Here is a 21,842-nt window from a genome sequence, read left to right on the forward strand (position 1 = left end):
TGATGAAATACCGATTTGAATTTTCAGTGATGGATTAACAACCTCAAAGAATGGATCAGTGAATGTATCAATAGTGCGATGATGGCTGCAAAAGGTTCCAAAAATAAAGCTTGCAAGGCATTTGCAATGTAAAACTAAAAGTATTGGTGACCAAGGAAAGTTGCGTAACTAAGAAAAATGATTCAGTAATCTAAAGGCCATCTTTTCAAGTTCAGACTTGATTAGATCTTTACAGTTGCATCTCATCATTTCTTATAAGTTTGGTTTTTGTTTCTGTATATATAACCTCAGTTTTTCCACTGCACTAAAACTTCTTCCTTATCAATGAAACAAATGAGTATGAGACAACACTGCTTCTTTCCCTGAATACTTTGCCACGGAGCTAATAACTAGTATTGGAAAGCAAATGTTGAGGCAGAGAGAGAGGGAATTGTAAAGCTTTTCATGCTGAATTGGAGCTTAGGGCCATGTTGCAATTTGGAATTGATGCTACTTTAATTTATTACATATTGCAGATTTTGTATCAAGTGGGGAAAGATGTATTGTGCACTCTCTCAATTTCTGTGTTTTTTTTTTTGTCTGTCCTTAAATTCTAACCTTAGAGATCTATTTTTATGTAGGTAGTGAAGAAAGATAAAGTAATGCATCTGAAAAACTGTAATTCTGGTTGTATAGCTTTGTATTTCGCATATTAATCCGAATAGTTTTAATATAGCTTTATTGTATTTGTAAGTATAATGAGGTTGTGATCCCTTTTTCTGTTCACTTACTTTAGAGATGCTTAAAATCTTCACRGGACAGGTGAATGCATTTGGACAATTTTGCTTTCCCCATTAATCCAGATAAAATGTGTGCTTAAAATGTGGTAATCTGGGTATTGTTTTGCCAACACTTTATTAATTTTGCATTTATTTAAATGTATTCTGAGCTCCTTATTTTAGGAAATGTGCTTTACTCTGTAGTTAAAGGAGGAGGCTCTCTCAGACTTTTCACCATTCTCATCTTTACTAGGTGTTCTTGTTTGAATTAAAATTAGCAAACGAAGACAAGCGTAATCTTAGCAGTGTGCGCAGCTCTTCAGAGCTGTCTTGGTCTTGTGCGTGTGTTTGTGTGCGCGGGTGGATAGACGCGGGGCTTGTTGCCTCCACTTGTAACTGCAGGGAGAGAGGCCGAGAGCAGCTGCCTGGTTCCYGCTGGATCTATGCCAGGGATTTCGAGTGGTCGCAGAAAGCAACTGCAGGGCAAGCATCTGCTGGCCAGCCGTGGGGGGCTCACCTCGCGCTCTCGGTAGCTGCTGCGGATTAGAGGTGAAAAATCCTCTGCYTCACCTTTAGGTAGGTGCTACAGATTAAAGTATGGTCGAGACTGCCAAGTCCACCTGAAGTTCCCAGCAGGCCTGTACTGTAAAAGCAAAAATAAAGACTCGGTATTTCTTTTAAACTTCCACGTGACTTTTGTTTTACCTACTGCAGACATAATAAGTTAAATTTTACTGTATCAGTGGTTAGGTAAAGCTCCAGCTCCCTTTCAGTGACCAACGTTGCATATTGTTCTGCCTGCACGTCTGGGCACCGAGAAGCCTGAAAAATAACTTTTGTTAGCTATTCCTTTCTGCCCGCTTGTGACTTCCAACTAAACAACTGCAGAGGGAAGGACCTTTCACTCTAGAGGAATGCTATTTTGCAAAAGACCTGTAAAAGCTCTTTATTCCTATGTAAAGGAAGCTTTCATTTTGATACACTGCCTTACCTGCATGGTATGGTGATTTCTGTCACTTTGTAAAATGTAGAAGTGGGAGAACTTCAGCACACTGAAACTTAGCCTGTTTTGTAATGTGGGACTTAATGGGAAGGTGCACAAATTCCTTTTGCTGAGTCTTCTCAGGCTTTTTGCCATTTCTTAGAAAAAAAAGCAACGTGAAGGACTTTGATCTCATGTATGTCATAGATATTTCTTTGAGGATACCTGGTCAGCCATGTTTTGGGGAGCAGCAAGTTTGGAGGTGAGCTTCAGCAGCTAATTGATGTGGCTGGAAGTGCTCTGCAAAGGCATGTCAGAAATACGTAACTTGATAGAGCAAAACAGGGCAGTAAATGCAGTGCCGAGGTGCTTTATGGATTTGCTRAGGTGCAAAACGTGGTAGACTGGGATAAACCACAGTGCGAATGCTTTTYTCTGTCTACATGGCTGTAAGGGAAGTGTGTCAGCTGGTGTACTCTGGTCCTGGCATCGGACCTGCCCTTTGGGCAGCTTCAGCAGAAGACTTTAGCCCTGGGACTCCTTTCCTGCTGGCGGTCTGCCAGGTCCCAAGTTTGGCAGCCTAAGGAGCACAGTATAAGATGTTTTTTATTTGATTTGCTTTGAGCTTAATGATCCTGATTTGCTTTCACATTTAGATTTGCGGTCATGCCTGTGCTACCAGTTAAGAGAAACTGTATGTACAGTTTTGATTTTGGTATTATAGTAGAATGAATATTTTGACAAGTTATGTGACTACTTGCAGCTTTATCATGGCAAAATTCTGGTCAAACTGGTTCCAGAAAAATCTTACGGTGCTGATTTTAAGCTACTTTATAATGAGATTATTTCAATTGATGTATACCTCAAAATAATAGTAAAAATATTCAGTTGACCAACTGTGTTGAAACAGCTTTATACATGAATCCTAAAATTTGTTTACTATTTGCTTTGGGATTTATTTTTAGGATATTTCTATTAAAAAAAATCAAAACTACTAGCTGCAGAAAGTCTGTGCTGTGATTAAATCTGTGGATAAAACTCTTCAATTTGTATGCTTTGGTTTGTAAATACTTCCAAATAATTAAAAATAAACAATGCTTATGTTCCAGATAACATRTGAAAATTGTGAGTATGCTTTATGCAGGTATCATTGCAAATGATGCACCTTTTAAGTTTCTCACCAAGAATGCTCCTYGGATAAGCATCCCACTGATAAACAGGCAGCAACTAGCCAGGGACAAGCAAATGCTTTCTTCTCCAGTGCCTCTTGCATGTTTTAGATGGAGGTAGAAGCTTGCATTTCATTTAATAACTCTCCTGTTCTTAAGGACGGGGAAAGAAAAAAAAGGCTTTGAATAAAGGCAGATTTTCACACTAAGGGTGAGGGGAGAGTTAGCAGCTTTGTGAAACCACTGAAAACTACTGCAGAAAGTAATCAAGCTGTGGGAAGTGACCTGAAGTCTAAAAATGTCTGGTAGACAAACATAAGGTTTAAAATGCTATTCTTCTGAAATCTGAGTAGCTCAAGGTTTGTTGTCATAGCTAGGAACAGTTATCACAAAACAGAGGAGACTTTATCTTTGCCTTGCTTATTCTTAGGTCTTCAGAGGAGGTGAGAGACATCAGGCCAGATACTCAAGGCATWCGCTGAGGATTGTGGAGGTTTTCTGTAGTTGGCCATGGATTTTAAATGTACTTTGTTTTGTGGTGCACAGTTGTTTAGTTTGTGCAAAGTGATTATTATCTTCTTTCACATTTTCCCCAAGACATTTAGACTTAATACCAATACTAGTCTTTCAAGCTCTTTACTGTATTTTGGGGTATAAAGTTAGTAGATACTGTTCTCTGTGGAGCTGAAAAATAATTGTGTCACACTGATGGTGTAGTGAAAAAACTAAACCCAGCAACCCAGAAATGGGTGTTCCCTACATTAACCTCTTCATTTTTAGACATCTGTATTTTAAATAAAAGCATAGCACTGGCACATCAGTGTTAGATGACACTATTTCAACAAAATATTTTGCAACCACATATTTGTCATTGCCTGGTTGTCTTTTCAGTGCTTTTTGTCATTGCCTGGTTGTCTTGTGGTCTTGTGTTACATGGAGAACTTCTCAGACAGACGTATGCAACTTCCATAGCGCTATGCAGTTGTACACCAAGGACAATTTGTCCATTCGTCTCGTTTCTTGTTGCTAAAAAAGACTGTGGTCATTGCAAATGAGCTGCAAAATATGCACACAAGTGCTCACTCCATCATGTTTATGGCTTAACTTTTCTGAAAATTTGGTTCATCTAGTTATAAAAGTCTAAAGAAGACTGTRTTTTTTTCTTTCTGTTTATTGTCTTTGTCTTTGTAGGTTGGTTTCTACCCTTTACAGTATCTCTTAGAAGTATGCTTCTTGTATTATTGTTCTGGCAAGGAATGTTTTATAAACACTTTCACAGAAATACTTTTAATTTTGTTTTTTCTTTGATTTATTTATTCAAATATTACTAAGATTATTAAAAACAGTCGAATATTTTGACTTTACGCTGCGCTGCGTATCAAGTGCATTTCCTCAAAGAAATGGAGAGCTGCTCAGAGGTCTGACTGTATCACCACTTGCATCAAAGCTGGAACAGCATGAAATTATCCAAATCCTCGGCACTTCGTGTTACATGAGGCTTTTGACTCTGAAATCCCACTTGATGCTACTTTCATTCTTCTGRTAACACAGTTGTAGGAAAGTAAGAGCAATTATAATTAGATCCACATTTCTGGGGATTGCTAGAGTCCCTTAAGACTCCGTGCGTTACTGYGGGAATAAGGCAAGCTGCAGTTTCCATTCTGCCAATATCTTTGTGAGATGGATGGCTTGCATTTTTTCAACTAAGTGGGACCAAAGAAATCCCAAACAGATACAGAACTTAAGGTCACATGAAAAATATGGTGAAAATTATCCTTCTATATCCCTATTTAAATCCAGTGCCAAGTAAGTAACATATGAATGTGTGTGGTTCGATATTTTTTTCTTTTCCTTAATTATTTATTTATTTATTTTTGTGGCCAACTAAAGGAACGATGAATAAAGAAGCAGAATTCCTGCTTCTGGATGTGCTAGAAGCACTTAGTGCTCTAGAAGTAGTCCTGGGACAGGTTTTAGAGAGAAACTTTGAGATATTGAAGAAAATGCAGCTGGTGAAGCGCTGGAAGGTATTTGTGAGAATCTTAAAAGAGCAGTTTTGTTTCTGATTTCAAGAACACAGTCACATATTCAGCAAGTCTTTCATAAAAGCTCCTGCATTCATTCTACTCTCTGTGAACAAAACTTCCCAGTGTCAAATAACATAACAATCTCAGGGTACACTGTTTTGCAAGGCATAACATTTTTGTTAACTGACCAGCCTGGAAAGTATAGTAAAGAGAATTATTTGTGTRCAGCATTTACAGTATTAATGGTAAAGACCTAAGTGTCAAAACCACGCTCTGGATGGGTGCATACAGTTCATCTTTTTAATACACCAGTATYTCCTTTCTGCAAAGATCACTAATTGTTTTTCTTCCACAAATATCTGTTCTTGTAATGCAAACTACAGCTGAACATCTTAACAAGTTTGAAACAATTTATTAGTCCAACTATAACATGGAAAGCACAAYTTGATTTTAGTTTTATTACTCTTGGATTTCAAGAGGGAGAAGACTTATTTCTCCTCTTCACTTTATTTCTGGAAAAGGATACAGATCTTGCTGATTATTTGTCACGCTASGGTTGGGTCTGGAGGGTTAAGTCTTTACCCAGGCTGTTACTTTAGTGGAAATTTGTCCAAGCAAAGCATAACTTCATGTAGAAGAACCCTGTCTTAGACACTTGTGCAGAAAAATTCTTGCAATATTCATCTGTTGGCATTATTATAGCAATCTTGTTTTTTTTGTTTATGTTGTAGACTAGCTTGTGTGTTTYTTGAGACTGCTGTGGAGATGATTTTTTGTAGCTGGAAGGAAAGCTTTGTTCTTTTTGAGGAGTTGCATTCATTTTTGAGGTGACCTATTGCTGCTTTAAGTACTTCTAGAGGACAATATCTACCATATTCTCCTTCCTCACTTTTTGGTTTGGGCCAGTCTAGTAATTCTTACTCTTGTTTGAGGAATGACTTCTTGATTTAAAATCTGGACATGAAAGACCTGGCTCTGAGAACACTATAGCTGCTGTTTCGAAGATGTGTATGAGCAATGCTGGGCTGTGCAAAATGCTTTTGCCCCCGAGCTCTGCACAACTTGRGTATGTATTATATAGTATGGTGTTATCTTCTCTGTACTTGAAAGTCCTCACCTAATACTGGACACAGTAAAGGCTTAATGGTGGCCACCAGCGTGACATGGCACACTTCAATTTACGGGGATCCAGACAGAACAGGAATTCAAGTGGGTTCTCTTCTACCAAAAGTGCTTCAAGTAGCCAATTTTGTCACTGGCCCCTCACTCGTGTCAAAGAGGAAGGAGGAAAATTAAAACAAAACCCAAGAAACTCCCTGTTCACGTTGGGGGAAGAATTGGGTGACCTGCAAAAAGAGGCACAACGTTGTAGCAGCTCAGTGTTTGTCTACTTAGGAATTCACGAAACAAATGATGTAATATTACAAGTATTGCATCTGTCTAAATAATTTTTTGAAGTTGAGTTTCATTAGCTGTGATTTGGGTGGAATGTTCTTACTTTTACCTTATACTAAGTGACAAGACAATTTTTCCTTAAATGTGAATACTATGTGGAAAGCTTAGAATAGCGGCTGAGCTGGGTTTTAGTTTTGTTGCTTAGACATATTCTTGGTTACATTAATTGTTTTAATGTTACAGAAAGTAAGCTGAACAGCAAATTTGGGGTAAAAATGGCTAATAGTTGTTTCTGGGACTGTTTATTCTTACAAAAAATTTGTAAGGGGCTGCAAGTTTCTGTTCAGGTTACTCTGCTCTAATGTTAGCTTATTTTTAAAGTAAAAGCAGTATATTTGGGTTACAACAGCAATCTCCTTTCTGGAGATTGCAAAAAAATGCCAAATGAGAACAAAACTAGGGACAGGGAGACTTGGACATGGCGTGGTATTGAACAGCTGAAAAAAAAGGAATCCTGTTTTTGTGACTTTGAATTCTGCAGCACAAGCTAGAGCATGTTAATTTGTTGTAGTCCAGGTAGAAATGAGGCTTGTTTCTCTACCTTGTTTTTTTCCTGCCCTTCTGCAAAGAAAAAGGAACAGAATCGGCTACAAAGTATATTTATGCTCTTTTTTAATCTCTAGAAAGCACTGTAAGCTATCTGCTGCAACAGCTGAAGAAGAATGCACAAAACTCATGAAAAGGGTCATTGTTGTGACAAATAGTGTGACAATATGATGATACATGTGTATATGTGTGTGTGTGTGTAGGTGGAAGGTTGCTAAATGGCACGTGAATCTGTGCTGGACCGGATCAGTGTAAGCCTTYGAAATGTGTGTTTTTGGTAGGCAGGGAAACTTGGAGCAAATTTTGGATATTGCAGATACTTCACTTGATTATGGTTACTATGGTTATGGTTTGCTGTGGTTAAAAAATGTACTGCTGTCCTTGTTTTGCTTGGCTTTTTTCTAAAGGCCTTTTAACCAGTGAATCCTGGCTGTAGTAGTATCATACAGTCTTATTGGAAGATTGTATTACTTCTATTATTATTATGCTAGTTAGTTAGTTAACTTTTAGGAAGACTTTAAAAAAAAAAAAAATCACAACCCTCTATGAATGTGAATGGAATGGCCAAATTGGAAAGCTATTGGTTTTTTGAATTATTTGTTAAAAGCTCTGTTTTTTTTTCAAGTACAGCACATCTTAAAACATGCTGTGAATTAACAAAATCGGAGCGGTTTTCTGCTCCCTGCTCTGTGCAGGAAGAGGAGCCCTATCGATAAGCCGGGGTCCACCCCTTTCCCGCAGGGCCCCGCTTTTGTGCCGTGCTTCTTCCTGCTCTCTCCTCACTTTCAGTTTTGTTTGCTGTTACTGTAGTAATCTTATGGCATAAAGAAGGGATATGCAAATACCATTTGTGGAGAAGTAGAGCTAGTTATGTCAGTGACTCTCCAGAAAATGATAAAGCTTAATATATGTAATGTGCTGTCAAAAGCACAGAAAAAGAGAGGGAAATAGTATGAGGAGGTGCCTGTGCATCAGCACTTTCAGGCTATGGTGGTTTTTTAATAGTAGCCTCTTTGGGGAAAAGCAACAGTATTTTGAAATGCCAGTGTGATTTTTTTTTTTTTTAAGTTGATAAGTTTCCTTAATAAGTTTTTCTTAATTCAAGCAAGTGCAGTGCTGCAGCAGCTTGGTGGTCATTGAAGTTGCAGCATGCGTGGCAATGACGCCCCAAGCCAGCAGGTCGGAGCCGGACTGAGTGGCAGACTTTACCGAAGGTCGTCTCAGAGGCTTGAAGTGGCATTCCCCGATAAGCTTCTGGGATAAAATGCCCAAGTGCAAACAGCTAGAGAGTTTTGGATTTAACTGGTTGCCTGAACAGCAAACATGCGTAAGCCAGGGTAGAAAAGGCGACTTCAAGCAGTGAGGTTAATCACGAAGGGAGATGGTATCCGCCCTTTTCCCAAAGATTTCTCAACGTTTCTTTAACGTGCAATCTTTATAGGCGAAGGGATGTGAAGATGGAGAAACAGGGTGTGAATGTCCCTTTTCTTTTTACTTATTTTAATCTGATAGTATTAGCTGCTGACAAGGGAAAGTTTCAGGATCCTGCCGTTACTGGAGGAGTAAGAGATGGTCAGGTCGCGTTACACTTGCTGCTCAAGCCCGCTCTTCCTGCGGTTACATCGACCCGAAAATCTTCGCGTACAACCAGAACACTTTGTTTTTCTTATTTTTCTGTTTACTGTTCTACAGGCAGAAGCTGCAGTATGCTGAGTTTTTAAATGCAAGGCTGCAAAATAGCCTCAATATTCCGCTAAAAATTTTAGTATGTTGTTGCTACTCTCTTATGGTAATTTCTCCAAGGGAAAAATGCTTGTGGAAGTCCGTTGATACATAGTGTCTTTCTGCAGAAGTGTTGGTAACTTGAATCTTGCTCTGCAGAGCAAACAACTCTCTTGTATTTTTCCCTCCCCCCGCCATTGCCCCAGAAAACAAAACAAAAAGGACATTTGTGTTGCATTTTCATTAGGTTGGTGCATAAGCTAAAGACTGGGAAGATTTTCTCTCTCCCTGCTTGGCCAAAGCCTCTGTGTGAGGAAATCTTCAGCAAACTGTTCTGTGGAGCAGTTAACTTCTGGATCTAATCTGTAAAACTTTTCAGCACCGGAGTTATTAAAAAAAAAAAAAAAAATCTGGAACACGGAAGGGCTGAGGTCCAAGTCATGTTTGTTCTCTGGGAAACGTATACAGACTGTGGCATAAAATGTATTGGAGCTTCTATGTTGGGTGAAAAATGCAAATGTTTCTGAAACTGCGTAGTAGCTTGGGCGCAGTCTGTTGCAGAGACTTGATGATAACACGCTGGTGAAGTGTACTGGAGTTTAGATTTTCATGTGGCAGCAATAGAACTTCTTCTGGATGTTCATTGTCTGTATTTTTTCTTCCCTAAATGCAGATTTTACATTTGAGCAATTAATATTTTAAGTTTATTAAAAAGAAAACTGTGAAACCACTAAGTAGCATTTTAAAAACAAGAAAACAAACAAACAAAACCCTCTCTAGATGTTTGTAATAGAAGGAAAAACCATCAGAGATGGTTCTAAAGGCTAATGGAGCTTGTTGTTAAAGCAGGTTTATGGAGTCACCCTATTGGAAGAGTAACAGGCATCTGCTCGTCGGGATACCTGTRGTGGCCTTGGGGTTGGTGTTTGTACGGCTGACCAGGGCCGAAGAACTGGGCTGGGTAGTCAGTTGCTCAAGGTGGTGAGGATTAGGCCAGCAGGGATTTTCCAGGGGTAAATTTCAAATGTAGTCAGAGATGCAGTTTAACTGCAGTTTAAAAGTCAAATTTTGGCCACCTTTAAACAAACTATCAGTAACTATCAGTGAGGAGTTCAGTGAAGGTGTCTGATCTCCTCAGATCCTGGACAGGTATCTGAGAGGCACAATCACTGTTGTCATAAATTATATTTTGAATATATGAAGAGAGATGAACTCAAGACCTTTGTGCAARGTTGGAGCTCTAACCCTTGGATTTCTATGTGCTAGGTGTAATTTTAAGAAAACAATTGCATACTGCTTATAAAAGGTTTTCATTAACAACGTGTTATGGTCTAATCTATGCAGAAAATTGGAGTTGTATTTATAACCAATATAACAGGTTTGGACAAGGGTGAACAACTGTTGCAATTAGTATTCAACTCATAACTGAAGTCTAAGGTGGCTGAAAACCTAATTTGCTTCCCCTCCTAAGTCGTGCGGACATGGGGAGCCTAAATCCTTCTGGCGTGTGAAGGGGTTGCATCAACCACAAATAGTCAAGAGTGTTCGCAGTATAAACGCCCTCAGCGTGCCAGGCCAACACAAGAAATCTCTAATTATTAAGCTAAGAGGAGACACAAGTTTGGATGAGGCACGCAGAAGACAGTAAAGTATAAATTTCTGTGACACTATACAAGGACCAAATTATTGGTTATATGTCAAGGTGTTTTTTTTTTGTTGTTTTTTTTTGTTTTTTTTGTATAAATCACAATTTGAAATGAAAACTCTTTGAAAGACAGAAGAGTTTTTTTGTGTATTTTTATCCCCCCTTTTTCTTTTTTGTTCCAACCTCTTGAGTTTTCCTAGGAATTGTCTGTCACTCGTTTTGTCCTTTGAACTTTGTTAATTCACTCAAACTCAAGTCTGATGCCACTGGTCTTAGCAGAAATTGCTCGCTTTGTCTCAATTTACCTTATGTTGCCATGTGCTATAGGTAGGAATAGTCATCTTTTTATGCCGCAGCCCAGTAGTATGTTCTCCAGCACCTAGAGTAAGCAGGGCTTTTGAGATTCTCCTTGTGTTTTGGGAGAGTCTGACACTTTTTTTTTTTTTTTTTTTTTTCTTCAGTCTAACTGAATATAATTTGTATAGATTACAGAGCACTATTTGGAGATGGTAGACAATTGTGTGAAGACAGTGTGTCAGAGCCTGGCACAGCCTTTCCTCCTAATGGAGTAGTGAATGCCTGTTTGTTTTTTGTTTTCTTCATGATGAATTTCAATCTCGGTCTTTGGGACAAAGTAATCTCAGTTACCTTCTGTTGTTCTTTGTTATCTGCTAAGTTCACTGCTTCAGGGAACAAGAACTCATTTGAAAAATTAAATTGAAAGATATGAAGGAGACTGATTTTAATCAGCAAACTTATTTTTATTGTTACCTCTTAAAGCATAGCTGCGTGGTATGGTTGGGAACGTTGTGAAAGCCTCTTTTCAATATTCTCTCAAAACTTTGGGCTGTGATTTTATGAAATAGATGGGAAAAGGGAGCATTATACAACTTAAGAATATTAGAAGAGGTTAAGAACTGATGAAGTAGCAATATGGGTTAAATTCTTAATTTGAAAATTTCACACTTGTTTGGTAGCAACAGTAATACCTGACATTAAATAAGGGCATCCATTTGGTTCTTTATAAACACACTTTTTAAGTATTTTTCCCTAGTTGCTGAAATGTCTTCACAGTACTTTTGGCAAAGTCACTCTTTCTGTCTAAAAATTGATTGTGGATCTTTCTTTTTTCTTTCTTTYTTAATTCTCGTTATAGGAAACCTAGAATAAACTCTCAGTTGGTGGCACAACAAGTTGCCCAGCAATATGCCACCCCACCACCACCTAAGAAGGAGAAGAAGGAGAAAGTGGAAAAACAAGACAAAGAAAAACCTGACAAAGAAAAAGAAATTAGTCCAAGTGTTACAAAGAAGAACACTAACAAGAAGACTAAGTAAGTTTCAAGGATACTGTATTAAATGTAGAGTGATTTAAGTAGTACTGCGCATTGATTAAGTGCAGTTAATCTAACGTCATAATCTTTCCTTTCCCCTCCAATTCTTACAGACCAAAGTCAGATATTGTGAAAGATCCTCCTAGTGAAGCAAACAGCATACAGTCTGGAAATACTACAACAAAGACCAGCGACTCAAATCACACTTCAAGGTAACTTTATCAAAAAGTTAAGTTCTCTGAGAATTGTGTTAAATAGCAGATGCTCCCCCACCGCCCCAGAAGACTGACTGGGACAGAGCTCTGAGGTTTGTCCGTTAGCATGATGAGACCATCAGTGGTTATGAACTTCCTCCATGCGTAAGCACTCAAACAATCATCTGGTAAGGGCAGTTCAAGCACTAAAAACATTCATCCTGTTCACCACTCAGTTTCTCTACTGAAAGAATTAAGTGTGAACTGGGTAGTAAACACTGTGCAAAAAACCCCCTCAACAACCTTCAGTATTAACCAGCAATTACAATGGTCCTTATCAGATTCTTAACTTCATTCCTTTACATTCAGTAGCAGTGAATGAAGGTTACTCCCCCCCCTTGGAAATCATGCACTGTAGTTATCAAGATTATTCTCTTGAGTGTTCTGGAATTAAAAGACTGTGTGAACAAATTTCTTAGAATCTTGGCATCAACAAAAAATATTAGTAGTGGTTTCAGATATATCTAGGTTTGAAATGGTTGGATAGGTATTTTCAAATGAGTAGCTATCTATGCAGAGTCCTAATTTCACCTATACTGATATTCCATGCTTGTTCTTTAAGTAATGCTTTGTGCTTTATTTCCCAAAATAACAAATCCTGAGCCAAAATTGTCTTTGTATTGTTTAAGTTATAAAGCTAGGAGAGAAGGAATTCAGCTGTGAGCTCTGCCTATGTGAGCTATATAGGATTGCATCTCTTTTTTGGAACGCTTTGGCCATAAACCTTTTCAGCTATAAAAGAGGACATGAGGCATCAGTGTGTGTTTAATTTTGCAAAATATGCAAATAGGCCAATCTTTTTGCTTTCTGTGGAAAGAAGAAGTTGTGTGAGTGTGCTAGAGGGATTGTCTTGAGATTTCTGTCTGTACTTAATAGGCTCACCCCCCCAAAAAAAGAAAAAAAAATACAGTGTGAGCAGGGACTGTTCAGAAATCCTGTACTACTTCGCTTTGCTTCTCTCCAGTTTTTCCATGTTACTTTTTTGTTATATTTGAAGAAGCATAGAATGTTTCATTCATGCACTTGGTGCATGGTTTCTTTCAAAGGATCTCAGTAGCAGGAGCTTTTCCAGGCAGAGTTTAATGCAGCCTGAGCCATGTGAGCTCTGTTGAATGTCATCTCATTTTTTTACGATGTATAACTGAGTGATGGCTTCTGACAAGCAATAGCAGAAGTGCGTGTTCAACACTGGAGAAAGGTACAGGCTGTAAGGTCGCTTCCAGTATCTGGGCCAGCATTTTTTGACTGTTACAGAGTACAAGAGAAAACAAATGACCCCATCAAATTACAGGAAGAACTGGGTTTCCTAGAGGAACTTGGAGCTTAAGGAGAAAAATACATACGCTTACTACACTTCCTGGCATGTTTACTGCTGCTTGCTGCTGATTCTTTGAGGGCGGTCTTAATCTGCTGAGACGATGTCTGAAAGCTGACAACACCCTGTAAATTTGCTGAGCTAGGTGGCCTTTCTTGTTACCCACAAACAAGGTGATGTGATGATTTCATCCAAGTCTGTGGTTATGTGTTAAAATTGCTAGCTCTTTACAAGTGCGTACATACAACGCACACACGTGGGTGTATGTCTCATTAATGCTGGAATTTACTAAGCACAACTACTGTTTTGAGAAGGCTAGTCAGTAAACTACGGGGCCGTTTCAAGTCAGAAGCTTTAGTGATAGTTACTCTAGCACAATAATATTTTAATTATATTTTCTACCTGTTAGAAATGCATTTCCCATTGTACTACTTAAAAGCTGAAACTGCGTCATAGGTAAGATGCAAAAATACTATTTTTGGTGTAGTAATTCCTTCATTTTTACTAGGGAAGTTCTGCAAAAATATAGTTGTTCATTAATACGTTTTTCTGGTCTGTCTAGTTCTAGAATATCACTTGATTAACTATAGTATTTATGAAGTCAGCTTAATTTTCTCTTCTTTAAGGTTGTGTTATGCAGGGTACACAGAAGAGAAAAGGCAAATTGATTTAAAAGCTAGAGCTTGATCCTAAAGATATCCTGTCTTTTCCTCTGTCTCTTCAAACAAGTTAGCTCTCAGCGAGCTACTTTTCAATGATGTATGAAGACTATCCTTTATAATTTCCCTTTTGGGAATATTCTTCTCAAGTCTGACCCTTAATTAGAAGTAAAAGTTGTAAATTGCAGCAGTCACTGCAGCTGACTTGGAATTTGTTGGTAGAGGAATGGCCAAAGTATTTGCAGTATTTGCCTTTAAAGTTTGCTTTTAAAGTGACTTTGTTGTGTCAGAGCTTTGGAGCAAATCCTGGAATGCACATGAATGTCGGCTTGTTGGAGTCTAGACCCTTATTAGCTACATTATTAATTGAGTGATAGCACAGCATGCGAATTACTGGGGTAATCCTGAGCTATAAATACAAGGGTGTTCTTTCCTGTTTTTTCCCAGCTAAAAGAGCTAGCTGCAAGAAGTATCGTTGTACATTCTGGGTTTTATTTACAATAGCCTTGTTCCAGAGGGAGCATTTTGAGCAATTTTATACATGGGCTGATTTGGGCATCTGATTTGTGTAAACTCAAAGCAGTTGAAAGAGAAGCTAAGCTGTCCTAGTGCCTGTGGTGTTTGCAGCTGCGGAGTTCCAATATGGGAATGAAAGAGCCATGTTCAAATGCTTTCATGTGGTTTTGTATTGCAGAGTCACAGCCTTGTCTCACAACATCAGGGCGCATGATGAGATGGAGAATTTAGATAACAGAATTCTTTCATCTGCCCCGTGGGGAGATCCTTAGCGCTCTCTGGCTCCTGTCTGCATGGCTCTGTTGTAGTGTCCTTCTTTTTGGCTGAGCTAGATTAAAAATATCAACCTAGAGCCCAGTGCTCGTCACAGAGCTCTGCAAGACAGGTCTTTCCTCTGGGATTGAGCATACTACTGCAGCCCTCACAGACTGCTGTTGCAGGGAGCAGAAGGTCAAACTTTCATCCTATGATTGTGCTGTGCAGCATTTGCTGCTACCTGTATTCTCTTCCTGATTATTGCTGTCTGCACAGGCGAGTAGAGGAACAAGTCACGGAGTTTGTTGAATTCTTTTTTTATTAATAAACTTTTCCTTTCTTTTAAAATATATATATTTTTAATTTCTTCTAGACCCAGACTGAAAAATGTGGACAGAAGTACTGCACAGCAGCTGGCAGTCACAGTGGGAAATGTCACAGTAATTATCACAGACTTTAAAGAAAAGACTCGCTCCTCATCCACGTCATCTTCTACAGTGACCTCCAGTGCAGGATCAGAACAACAGAATCAGAGCAGCTCTGGCTCTGAGAGCACAGACAAGGGCTCGTCCCGCTCCTCCACACCAAAGGGGGACATGTCGGCAGTCAACGACGAATCTTTCTGAAAAATTGCACATGGAGTTGTGGAAACTATGAATCAGGGTATGAAATTCAAACACTCCACCTGCCCATGCTGTTCAAATCCTGGAGAGCCTCTTCTGTGCTTGAACACACACTTTCTTGGACATCGACCTCTTACTGATGCAACCAGGATAATTTCTGCTTGCCATGGGCATCTGGCCACCAAGGAATTTCTCACCCTAACGATTACTCTTGACACTTTTATGTATTCCATTGTTTTATATGATTTTCCTAACAATCATTTATAATTGGATGTGCTCCTGAATCCTACTTTTTTATAATATCTGCTGTGCACAGTTTTCCATGAACATTACAACTTTTTGTTTTGGGGTAGGGTGTGGGTGGGAAGGGAAGGGGGCTTTATTTATTGCATTCACAAACTCCATCCTCTTTCAACATATCCTTTTTAAGTTCAGTTCTTCTTCCAGTTATACTGTGTACTATCAGTTTTGATATAAATTATATATAAATATATATATAAATAAATATATATAAAGGGTTATTTGAAACCAATACATGGAAACGCTGGTGCTTGAAACACTGTGAAGTGAAACAAATATTGAACAGTTAAAGATCTGGGACAGTCCCCTTCTGTGAAAGAACTGAAACTGAAATGGAACTGGTCTTAGGTGAAAAGCGTGTTCCTGAAGGTTTGAACCTAGCTGGGACCCGTTCTCTCTATCGTTCCTTCCCGATTTCTCTAATTAATAGCAAAAATGTACTGGACAGACGGTTCTGAATTTTCTGCGTAGGGATCTGAGATTAGAAGATTGCTCCAGGTAGCTTGTATTTCCAGTAGGGTAACTCAGAGTGGCAGTTTGCAAGTCCTGGTCCGATCGGAGTGTAAGCGCTCAGCACAAGACTGGTTTCAGAATGCCACAGGTTAACGTATGTTTTGGTAATGCGGCCGTTGCTATGTCTTGCATAGCAAATCCCACAGAGGTTTGTTATTCTTAGATTGAATTTCATGCATTTTCCGTGCTGTTGGGATTATGTTTTTGTTTGAATTCGATCTGTATTCCGAGAGCGATTCCCGAGCAGTTTATCATCCAGTGATGACGTGAGGCTTGTCAGTGTTTGGACGCTTCTGGATATCCTGCTGTGGAAACAAAAGTTGTGAAAAGCTTTCATGCTGGCAAGTAAGCAACAAGTGCAACTCATACTTAYGACCAGTATCTCCTTAATTCTTGCTCTAAGGCTATTCAGACTGTTGTGGGTTTTTTGTTTGGTTGTTATTCCCCCCCTCACCCCCCCGGCCTGTTAGTGTTGCTTTATAGTTTACCTTCCGTGCATTGTCCTGCTAAAACACTAGTCTAAAGAGGTGAAACAAACTTCTTTCTTTCCTTTCCTTTTTTTTTTTTTCCTTTTTTAGTAACCTCTTTTGGCTTTTCATCCTTATTTAGTGGCCCCAGGGTGCTTTGCAGTAATTTCAGACACAGAGACTGTGACTTGATTTGACATCAAATACATAACTTTGGGTGTGACAAAAGACTGCCACTTCTTGGCAACTTTTTGCCAGCTTGTTATATTGTGAATTATTTGATTATTTGCTTAGCAAGAAAAATWTCTCTTTGTGGAGGCAACTTATTTAAATTTCTTTTAAAATCTGTGTGGTTTTGAGTAGCAGATGTAGGTTCTTTTCACGCTGGTGACAGAAATCTGTGATTAACTAACCCCCTGACGACCTCTGCTCGAAGGTACGCAATGGCAATGCCTTTGCCACCATGATTTTCTTCTGAGTATGTTGGCATGGGCACCCCGATTTAATTCTGCTTCTATTCACAGTGTAGGCTGTCTTTACCTTTTTAAACATTTTTAAAGTATTTATTAAAGAACCAAAGGAAACCAGATGCTTGCTGTGCATCACGACAATTTATTATAAATAGTTTTAAGTAGTATGAATTTCTCAATCCACATTTTGACGTGAGTGGGATATTGCAAAGACATTCCTTTTCCAGTTTTTACTGTTCCTTTAAGGGTCTCAGGGAGGGTAAACTGGTCAGCCATATTTATTTATTTTGCTGAAATGTGTTGGAATAATTTTTTTAAGAGAGATTTTTGAAGATGCCCCTGAACTTGTGTATTTTGCACTGCTTTATAAATGATCCATTATCAATTAGGCTTGCGTGCATTTTGGCCGTGATCCAGCAAAGCCTGTAAGCAAGTGGCCAGTCCCTCTGGCTTTGGTGGGACTAATTCTGGTGCTTAAAGTCAACCACATGCTTGCATTCTATGCTGAATCTGGGAAACTGTGCAAAAAGAAAAAAAAAAACAACCAAAAAACCCCCCAAAAACCAACAAAAAAAACCCTGCATTGTGTGTACCAGGAAATTGCTTCTTTATAAAAAGTGAATGGACCTGTAGATTAGTTGAAAAAGCTTTAACACAGCAATCAGCTACTCATAGGCTGCTGATTAAGTCAGTAAAATCTGKTTTTTTGGGTGTGCCTCCTTGATAAAATAGCTTGCTTATTTATAAATAAGTGGGAAATTTTTTTTGGAACAAGTGACCTGGAATTCTGCATTTAATAGAAATTGCTAGCGAAGCATTGAATTTAGCCGGGCCTCATTCTTAACTGTTGTGTTGTGGATTTGAAGGATCGCGTTTACTTTTACACTTAATTTCTGAACTTGACGCCCCCAAGGCATGTGTCTAGAAATGGAATTCCCTTCTCACTCTGCATCCTTAGGTTATCCTACCGTTTTGGGGGAGCATGTTTAATTAAATAAAAGAACAAAAACACTAGTTTAGAGGAAGGACCAGATTCTTGGTATTCAGTGGCACAGAGAGCAGGTAAGTAAAGCACAGTGTTATGTTTGCTAAGTTTCAACTTTTACACACACACAGACACACACAGACACCAACACAGCTTGCCTGACTTGCTCAGTTTGACACAGTTATGCAAAGGAAATTTTACACAAACAGGCTATTTATTTTAATTGGAACACTTTGCTTGTTTCAAATTGGACAGATCTAAAATTTGGCAGTAGCTTCTGTGAGTTTATTTCCACTGAGATGTTTTCACCTGCCTTATCAAGATCATTCTCAGTCTACTTTTTTAAGCTCTACCATAAACTTAAATTATTGAAAATTTATTAATTGCTGACTATATAATAACCTTTGCTTGTATGTAACCGAATGGTTTTAAGAGCCAACATTTAGAGTATGACAATGGAGCTGAACAGTTTTTAATGCGCAAGCAGTTCTGTTCTTGTGTATGACTTGTAACCTTAATTTACTGTGTAAAGATGGTTACATTATTTCCTTAGCTTTGTTTGTTGGAGACAAATATAGAATGCTTGTTTAAGTATGTCAAAACATAATCTTATCTTGTGGATTTTTATGTTAATGTATTATACGAGCTATATTTTTCATTTGCCCAGAAAGACAGCTTGTATAACGCTTTTGAAAGTTTTTCCGCTCTGTAAAGTCTTTAGAGCTGACAGTCCTGTTAGGTTTGTTTTAATCTTCATGCTAAAGTGTCAATGGTGGTTTTGTGAACTGGTCAGAAATTCACAGGTCTTAAATGTTTTTGGGAAATTTATATTGGACACTGCTCTTTGTCTAGCAAATAAAAGATGTTAATATATTCCTGTTACTGGCATGTGCACGACTGTTATTAGAAGCCACTTTATCATTTTCCTGCTTTAAATAGAAATGTCTATTTATGAATTCTGCTTGTAGTTTTTTCACAAATAAAATAGTAAAATTTAATTAAATCTGAAAGCTCTCTTTTTTGGGAGATGCCAGTATTCAAAGAAGCGGAGAGTCCCTGTTGTTGAAGCGGTTTCTCGCTCCGTGCGTCCTGAGCGTGAGCCGCCGCGCACGGGCCCCGGTCCCGCAAACACGTGCGGGTGCGCGTAGGGCACGTCAGTCACGCGCGTAAATCCTTTTTGTTCTCTGGGACCAGCTACTAAGGAAAGTTTGTATCGGATGTGTTTGCAGGATTTGGGTTCTGTTACTTTGAAATAATCATTCTCTTTCTGTGGCTGCAGAAACGGTGAAGCTTAGTGCGAGGGATTTTAGTGAGGACCCTTGGGAGTTCGCTGTATTGTCTTGTGCTAATAGACTCCCATGAGTAAAATTGTTGARGCTTAATTGAAAGTCTAATTATATTTTTGTAATGTAAAAACAGTGGCATTTTGCAAGCAGTATTTCCTTCCTTGGCCTAGGAATCAAGATGTAGATAYAATGTAGATCACTTTTTCTAGTTCAGATTTCTTTTTTCCAGCRTGAGACTGAAAACATTTGGTGTAACCTCAAAAATTCAAATTCAAAGTTGAAAATTGAGAAACAGGAATAGGTAAAATGCAAGGGAAAAAAAGTCTTGCTCAAGAGTTGTTGCTCAGGAATATGAGAACAAGTATTAAACTAAAAGTAGTTCGGGTATTTTGTGTGTGTGGCAGGGGGGGAAGTGTGTGTTACTACTAGAGGTTCCTTAAAAATACTATGCAAACAGACTCTTAAATGCTTTTAACCTCAGTTGGAAGCGATTCAAAGTACTTTGTGCCAAGAATAAGAAGAAACAGGAAAGGTAGTGGTGGTTGTACAGCCCCGAGACGCGCTCGCTCGGCGTGCCAGGTGGATGAGTCGAGAAAGAGCCTTCGCCCCCGAGCCGCGACGTCCCCAGCGGCACGGCCGGCGGGAGCCGCGTGGGAAGAGCCGGCGGGAGCCGCGGGGGCCGGGGGCGCGCGGGGGGCCAGGGGTCGGCGGCGCCGCGGCGAGAGGGGAGGGGAGGGGAGGGGAGGGGGCCGCAGGGCCGGGACCGCGCGGCTCCTCGCTGAGGTGCGTGCCGCGTTTACACGACACGGCCAAAGGTTTTACGTTGTTACCTGTACGTAACGTAGAAGAAGTTGGGGAGATTTGAATTAGGAACGCTGATTTCACCGTTTTTCAGTGTTTTTCAAACTAATTCCTGACCTCAAATGTCAATGATTTTAAGATTTGAAGATGTCGGGTCCTGGTGATTTTTATTTTTTTTTTCCCAAAATAAAGACGAATTCAGTGCCTAATCACATCACTGCGATTAAGGACGGCTGGGGCCGTCGGGCTCGCGGTCGCGCCCGGCGCCGGCGAGGGCTCCGCGTCGCCCGCGCGGCAGCAGGGCGCGAGGCTGGCGGCCGGCGGCACCTCCCGGGCGACGGGGTCCGGGCACGACCGGAACGGGAAGGCGGCAGCGCTCGCGTTTTGCRGTAAATCGGGTGTATGCCTCAAAGCGTTTCTTGCAGGTCTGCCGGTTAACTCGAGGGCCGGAGCTCGCCCGCGGGAAGCTGGGCGAGGGGTCGGGAGCCGGCGCTGCGCGCGCGCTCGCTCGCTCCCCGCTGAGCCGCAGGAGGCGAGCGGGAGCCCGGGCTGACGGCACGGCGCGTCGAGGGAGAACCGCCTCCCCGTGCTGGCCTCCGCCTTGCCGGGGCTGGCGGCTCGGCGTTTGCGAACCTCTCTTTTCCAGGCAGGATTGAAGCTGATGCTGATCCCACCTGAACCCATCGAATGCAAAGATGTTGGAAACTCCTAGGATGTCTTCTCGTTGTTCATTTATACGTCTCGACAAAGAAAAAGATGCGYACAGAAATTGCCAGTAACATCAAAAAGCTGTTTCAGAAATCCCTAACCGAAAACTACTGCTTAAATAAAGCACTTCAGGCTCCCAAGCCAAACCGATGTAATCATCCCACTTACAAAACTTGCTTAAGGAACAGTATGGTTGCAATAAAGAGCGATCTATACCTAACTCTACTCTTCACTTATAATATTATAGCTAGAAAGTAATCATGCCTGTGAAGCGTTGCCAATTCTTGCTTTACGGCAATTTTCTTTTTTGAAGCTCCCTGTTGCTCCTGAAGCTAGGATCGCTCTTCACTTTTTGCAAAACAGTAAATGAGCCGGGAGTCCTGGCTGCATAGGAAATGCTGAAGGCACAAGCTGTTTACCATTCCTTAGGTAAGGAATTGAGAAATAAGTGCTTTTGTCCCCCTCAAAAAAAAAAAAAAAAAAAAGAAAAAGAAAAAAAAGAAAAAAAAATCATTCTCCACCATGACTGTCTTATCATTTTAAAGATCCAAAAAAAAAAAAAGAAAAAGAAAAAAAAGAAAAAAAAATCATTCTCCACCATGACTGTCTTATCATTTTAAAGATCCTGAAGATCTCACAACTTGTTGACATTTCTAATTTTTCCCATCTTATTTCAGCATTTGGATTTATCCAAACTATTCTGAGTTACTTGAAAGGATGTTCCAGCATGCAGATTGCTTATTTTATGGAAGCGTTGTGAGAAGGATTTAAAATTGCACATTRAATACTAGAAAGTTGCAGCGTGAAAATCCACATTGTTCTGCATTCCCTGGCTTTGGCAGCCCTCATTCCCCCCGCCAGCAGGTGAGTCAGAAATGTTCAAAGCATGTAATGCCGATAGCGTTCGCTTAAATGCCATGAAATTCCTAGTGTAATACACGTTTGATAACAGCACATCAAAAGCTTTTAGGAAGTATTAATTGGCTACAGCTACTATAGCCGGCCAGAGCTGGCGGGAGGAAGCCTGGAGCGCCTGATCGGCTGCTGGAAGCA

General features: G+C 39.8%; 1 protein-coding gene across 1 annotated transcript in view; it reads left to right on the forward strand.

Moving 5' to 3' along the window:
- The window catches only part of RYBP (RING1 and YY1 binding protein), a 50,818-nt gene extending 32,629 nt beyond the window's left edge, over positions 1-18,189 (forward strand). The window contains exons 4-6 of the mRNA XM_085300004.1: positions 11,461-11,637; positions 11,751-11,849; positions 15,010-18,189. Coding sequence (XP_085156130.1) covers positions 11,461-11,637; positions 11,751-11,849; positions 15,010-15,262 — 529 coding nt within the window. The 3' untranslated portion in view covers positions 15,263-18,189. The remainder of the gene's footprint in view (positions 1-11,460; positions 11,638-11,750; positions 11,850-15,009) is intronic.
- The last annotated feature ends 3,653 nt before the right edge of the window (positions 18,190-21,842 follow it).

Source organism: Rhea americana, unplaced genomic scaffold (genome assembly GCF_003343005.1).
Source record: "Rhea americana isolate MKP2758 unplaced genomic scaffold, rheAme1 scaffold_16, whole genome shotgun sequence".
In the NCBI taxonomy this organism is placed as follows: domain Eukaryota; kingdom Metazoa; phylum Chordata; class Aves; order Rheiformes; family Rheidae; genus Rhea; species Rhea americana.